Source organism: Selaginella moellendorffii, unplaced genomic scaffold (genome assembly GCF_000143415.4).
Source record: "Selaginella moellendorffii unplaced genomic scaffold, v1.0 SELMOscaffold_85, whole genome shotgun sequence".
NCBI lineage: Eukaryota > Viridiplantae > Streptophyta > Lycopodiopsida > Selaginellales > Selaginellaceae > Selaginella > Selaginella moellendorffii.
Window position 1 is genome coordinate 799822 of NW_003314346.1, and position 6013 is coordinate 805834.

At 43.5% G+C, this 6013-nt stretch overlaps 1 protein-coding gene and 1 pseudogene across 1 annotated transcript; one reads left to right on the forward strand and one right to left on the reverse strand.

Annotated features, from left to right (window-relative positions):
• Positions 1–1885: 1885 nt before the first annotated feature.
• LOC9651997 (acidic endochitinase) lies at positions 1886–2689 on the reverse strand. Its single transcript, XM_002987931.2, has 3 exons — positions 2443–2689; positions 2273–2390; positions 1886–2226 (listed from the first exon to the last, which is right to left on the reverse strand). Exons 1-3 carry the CDS (start codon positions 2687–2689, stop codon positions 1923–1925), a joined length of 669 nt encoding a protein of 222 aa, XP_002987977.2. The 3' UTR covers positions 1886–1922.
• Positions 2690–3413: 724 nt separating this feature from the next.
• LOC9656055 overlaps positions 3414–6013 on the forward strand; it is a 4633-nt pseudogene continuing 2033 nt past the window's right edge.

The window sequence follows — 6013 nt, forward strand, 5'->3', positions numbered from 1 at the left end:
TATCCCTAATATACATTTGGAACCTGGAATTTGTATGCTTATAATGTGTGAGAGATGGCTCTCACAACATATGGAACAACCTCAACTGTTACATTCTCAAGGCTTCTTTGCTCCAACAAGTAGGAATTGAGAAGGTCGTTAGTACTCATGACAATTGCATACAGAGCAGTCTTTAGATGATGATAATAATAAGGAACTAGCTTTTGCATCCCTACAGAGGAATCCATGAATGACACTACCTTTGCAAAGTCTGAGAATCATTACCTTTACCATGTCTGCTGTAGTAAGCATCCTGCTTGAACCTCAGAAACTGGTCAATCTGAACCAGAAGGTACAGTGGGACTTTGAGACTGGTGTTTAAAGCAGTCGCTCCAGAGACCGCAAAATTCACCCCATTGGCATAATTCGAGTTAATACTTTGCAAAATGGGATCCAGGAATCTATCATACTCAAAAGCCTCCGCTGCAAAAAAATTCACGAATAGCATCAAACGCTGTTTAATCAACACAAACAATTACCAAAAAAGTTGACAACCACGCAACCATCCGAGTATCTCTTCGATGGCTTACTGAAGAAAGTCATGCCATAAGGCTTATACTCTGCAGCACTAATAAACGGAGCTGCTGCTTGAACATTCCCTGTATCGACAATAGAATCCCCAAACCAGAACATGGCTTTTGGACACTGGAAACCCAAGCCTGGAGCAAATAACTCAGCAATCACTAGAACTGCCACAATTGACAAGAACTCCATGATAATCAACTGTTGAGCGAGCACTTGATGTCGCTGATCGTTTCTAGAGCTGCAGAAACGATGTGATCGTTGTCTTAAAACTCAAAGATGATCTCCAAATAAGTCTCTTTATTGCCACACCTTGGTATACATGCTCTATCCCCCTCTCTCGCTAAGTCTTCTTGTCCTTCATGTTCTAGCAGGGAAACTTGACCAAGGAACAGCTTTAAGGAGGTTGAACTAATTAGTTGATTAATAATTACTTTTTAAAACATTTGTTTAAGCATATACGGTTCTGTGCGTGTGTCTCACTGCCCTTGCCACACTCCTGACCTCCATTGATGGCTCAAATTGTAGCTCCAAATCCTTGGTTCTGTGTTATTGCGGTGTGGCAATTCATCCAAAACCACACTGATGACCTCCACGAAAGGACGCCATTCTGAGCAACCTGGTCTAGATTTTGGAGGAGGTTCATGTTGAAAGCCTTTCCAGAAGGATCGTAATTGTAATTCCTGTATATATATACTCTTTAAATTTTGAATATAACATTTCCAACTTACCAGGTGAGCTGCAAAGTTCCTCTTCCGTAGTATGAGATTAATGGATAAATGCTATGTGAGTTTACTTCCAGCTTCCTGCTTCACATTTGCAAAGTAGGCAGCCAATTCCCTCTTTTGAACATCAAGACTCCCGATAATATCATACTGAGACAGTATTTTGCTTAGCTATTTTAAGTCGTTGTTTTAACGAAATTCCCCCGCAGGTTAATTTATCACACTCGCCATGCTAAACAAGTAGCAACTTGGATATCGAGAGTGGGATGGAACCGATGGTGGCAAGAAAGCAAGTACTTAGAGTTTCCGTTTAAAACGAACGAGAAGAATGTGAGTAGACTTGGCTAGGGTTTAGGTCTGCGCTGACCTCTCTCCCTCACATGTCTCATGTGGTAATATCAGCAATGCTTTTTAGATACCAAAATTGTTTTCATCTTACAACTTTACCCATTTTATAAGTAGACTGATAGGCAAGATATTACTATCGGATTTATTATACATGACTTTTCAGCATTCTCCTCTAGTAATTCTTGCTATTGTAAAGATTGCAATCATCAACAACCAGATTTATTATTTGTTTTTATTAATACATACTCAGTCGTTAATTACTTATTCATTACTTTTAAAAACATTTGATTAAGCACAGCCAAGGTTCCCACCTGGTGAAACACCCAACTGTGAGCAAAAGTCCTTGTAATAATTGATGCGGTTCTGTGCGGGTTGTGTCTCACTGCCCTTGCCACACTCCTGACCTCCATTGATGGCTCGAATTGTAGCTCCAAATCCTTGGTTCTGTGTTATTGCGGTGTGGCAATTCGAATTTTGCATCCAAAACCACACTGATGACCTCCATGAAAGGACGCCATTCTGAGCAACCTGGTCTGGATTTTGGAGGAGGTTCATGTTGAAAGCCTTTCCAGCAGCATCGTAATTGTAATTCCTGTATATATACACTTTAAATATTGAATATAACATTTTCAGCTTACCAGGTGAGCTGCAAAGGTCCTCTTCCATAGTAAGCCTTTGTACCTGCAGGACATGGGATCCCACGGCTAGTGTCACAATAGACGTTGTTTCGGTTGATCTCTCGAATGTATTGCAGTGCTACAATCAAAGACATTAGTGAAATTAATGGATAAATACTAAGCGAGTTTACTTCCAGTCTCCTGCTTCACATTTGCAAAGTAGGCAGCCAGTTCCCTCTTTTGAACATCAAGACTCCCCGAGCTTCCAAACGTGGGATAGTATTTTGTTGCCGCAATGAAATCATTGTATGTGTAGAAAGGATTCGCGATGTTGGATGGGAAGAACTTCCTAAACACAGACACAGTTATAATACTAGAGGGAGATGCCAGTGTAGAGAACGGAGAAAATCCTAAAAGGCATAGCATAAACATTATCATGACTAATGCCATGGAACTTAAATTGATAGTGTGAGCACTCGTGGTTGTGCAATGGAATTTTGGGGCTGTTTTTATAGCCTTGAGGAGTGGGATTGCGATTTATATTGACTTCATAGTCTTGAAGTGCCGTGTAGATATTAACTTCTCCCCTTGGTCGAAGCACGCTAAGAAGATCTCTTTGTGTTTGCTTGTAATACAGGTGACCAAACTTTGAAGGACTTTGACCTTGACTTTGACCTTGACTTTGCTTGTAACGAACTTTGAAGGACTTTGACCTTGACTTTGACCTTGACTTTGCTTGTAATACAGGTGACTGCGAAGAGGAAGCGTCCTACACACAGCTCGGCGGTGTTCAATGCGGTAATCTCAGCAATGCTCCGGGGCCGTGAGAGCTTGATTCGGCTTGTTGGGAAGCGGCAGCGCAATGTGTCACTCCCAGCTCGGGTGAGTGATCGAGCTTCTATTTCTTCGGTGGATCTGTGATCGTTTTCCTGCAGGAAGAGTTGGAGTGCGGTGATGTTTCACTGGAAATAAAAGGAGGCCTGAGCTTAGCTTGTTGTGACTGGGTGGAATGCCCTGTGTGTGGGAAGCAAATACGCGGGAATGAACTTCTCGTCAACTGCCATCTTGGTTTGGATTTTGCTCTGTTTTGATTCAAGCACGCTGATCGATGGTGTCTCTTGTCCAGATACTTGCCTGCAAAGTGGGAAGAAAAAGAAGAACAATGTCCAGCATACACTCTTTCACTTCAACTTGTCGAAAAAGATAGAGTACGAGGAAAGTGGAAACTGCGTACTAGAAATCCAGCAGTCTCCTCCGCTCGAGACTGGGGTCGACTGTAACACGGCGGCAGGGTCTCCGAAACCGGAAGTTTCTTCTACTCTTGAATGCTTTGAGGAGCCCGACGTGGCCAACAGCGTCCTTCCAGCAGAGCGTTATTTGTCTCCTCTCATGGAAAAAGGCGTGGTAGACGTTCAGGTAATTAATCTCTGGGGCGTTTTCCAATTGTTCACAAAGCGTTCAGGGATATGTCTCCGAGAGTACATTGGAAGCTGCACGCCTCAAGCTTGATTTGCGTGAGATCCAGAATCGGACTATTGGAAGTCTCTCAGAAGAAAAAGTGCTGGCTGTCAAATGGAGCCGTCTGATGGATGCAGCTGATAAGGGACAAGACCGCGGCTGTCAATACCAACAGAATTTTCTCTACATGCTCCAAGTGGTATTGGAACGGGATCTCCATCTCTTTACTCCAGACGAGATCGAACTTCTCGAGGCATTTCGTTCAATCTCGTCTGATGGACAGCGCCTTGGCTCAACGAAAGGGTAAGCTAAACGCCGTCGGACAAACTATGACTCAAGGGAGACAGTGGTTTTGCAGGGCCATGGTTCCGTCTTCAGAACATTTTCTATGAAAATATTGGTGACACAAACTCTGCAGTCCATGATTTAGTCGGTACTCAATTTCTTTCATCGTGTACTTCATAATATGTTTGCTCCCTTGTAACAGAGGGACGCTACTTAGTTTTCGACGTGACGTGAATTCGTCTGAGTTACTTGAACATCTGACTGTACGGGAGCTCAAAGATTTGGCAGTTAACAGCAAAATCATGGTAGTTACTTCTAAGACTTTCTTCCTTGTTTTTATTTCTGTTCCTGCTTACAGATCAAAAGTGCTATGCTAAGTTTGAAAAAGATTCAGCTTATTACAGCAATTCGAGATGCATTGATTTCGCTGCATTTGTAAGTAGCAAGTGATCATTGGTTTTTTATACAAGCGTGAAATACTTGGCGGCAGTAATCTAACGGCTTTAATTCGTGAAGCAACCGGCCCATGCATTCGAATAGCCGAAACAGTTGAAGTTCTACTTTGGCATTTACAGGTCAGTTGACATCTTCTCCAAAGTGTTACACTGCTGAGCAATTTATTTATTTATTTATTTATTCAGAGGCTGTTCTTTCTAAACGGTGAGCAGGAGTTCCATGTTTTTCTTCTTGTGGATATTGGAAGGATCAAGTATCCAGGCTATAGGTGCGCTAGAACAATGCCAGTTTTTTCTTCTCGAGAGGACTTTCTGGCGTATGAGCAGGTCCGTTCCTACTTTGTTATAAAATTTGTCTGACCGTCGAGTTTTCAGGCATTGTAATTGGCTCAGGTGGTTGATGGCCATTCCATCATTACTTTGGAGGAAATTGGATCCCTGGAAGCTGGTAATTCTGAGGCTGTAAACTCCTCCTTTCGAAAAGCAAGGACTACACTCGAATTGATCAATGCACACACCGAGATCAAGCATCCATTTTTAGCACGATTTTCGGCTGCATGGGTGTATGCAACAACTGTGGCTGCATCTTTTCTGGAGAAAGAACGCAGGTACGCTCTTTCACCAATGGCGGACAATGCTTTTGAACGAAAACTGGCTCTTGAACAGATACGCTGAAGCTGTAAACCTCTTCAAGCAGCTCCTTAGCATGCAGTATTGTCCTGGACGGAGAGGATACTGGACTCTCCGGCAATCTATTGACTTGGAGCACTTACAGCGTTTAGAAGAGAGCCTGCTCGTTGCAGAAAACGGATTAAACGATTTCAACGTCCGAGGAGGGGATCGTATCGCTTTGCAACGGAGGGTTCTCCGACTAGGTAAACCTCCTAGAAGGTGGACAGTACCTCCATATGCAGCGCTTTTAAAGAAAAAACACAAGGTGGTACGTACTGTGTCTTCCAGATATTTGGCCTTCAGCTACAACTCTGTTTCTGAAGGTGACGATTATGGGAAGGCCGCTAAACAATGCCAATGGAATGAAGAGCAGATTTTATGGCTACGATGGGCAACAATGCAGTGTGGAGGACCTGGCACTTCAATACTATGCCGGAGAAGATGGAGGCGGCTGGAAAGGAGTCCATTTCAGACGTTCCAGATGTCTTCCAGACACCTTTTCAGGTTCTTGTTTCATTTTCCAGTGGTTGCTCTACAGTTCTTGTTTGCAGACTGCACCTTGTTTCATTTTCTCGTGGTTGCTCTACAGTTCTTGTTTGCAGACTGCACCATTGGACTTGTGCACGGATTCATTCTATCCAGTCCGAAGCTCGCTTATTGAATCTCGTCTTCAAGCCATACGCGATGGCGGAGCTAGGCAACTCGTGGCTGAGACTTGGGCAGAGCACTACGGGACATCATGTAGCGGGGTAAACTGGGAGAAGTACTCGCTTGAAGACCTTCAAACAATAACGGTCTGTATCGGAGGTCCAGGATTGTCGGTGATTTGCAAGCTTCTTGCAGAAGACCACAGTAACTGGACGGCTGGAATGCCTGATCTTCTGCTGTGGAA

What these genes read in the sequence shown, in the direction of transcription:
- LOC9651997 (XM_002987931.2), bottom strand. Translation starts at nt 2,689, where the DNA reads ATGATAATGTTTATGCTATGCCTTTTAGGATTTTCTCCGTTCTCTACA. An exon ending in TGTGAAGCAGGAGACTGGAA is followed by an intron (nt 2,391 to 2,442) that starts GTAAACTCGCTT and finishes CTTTGATTGTAG; the next exon opens with CACTGCAATACATTCGAGAG. An exon ending in GGACCTTTGCAGCTCACCTG is followed by an intron (nt 2,227 to 2,272) that starts GTAAGCTGAAAA and finishes GTATATATACAG; the next exon opens with GAATTACAATTACGATGCTG.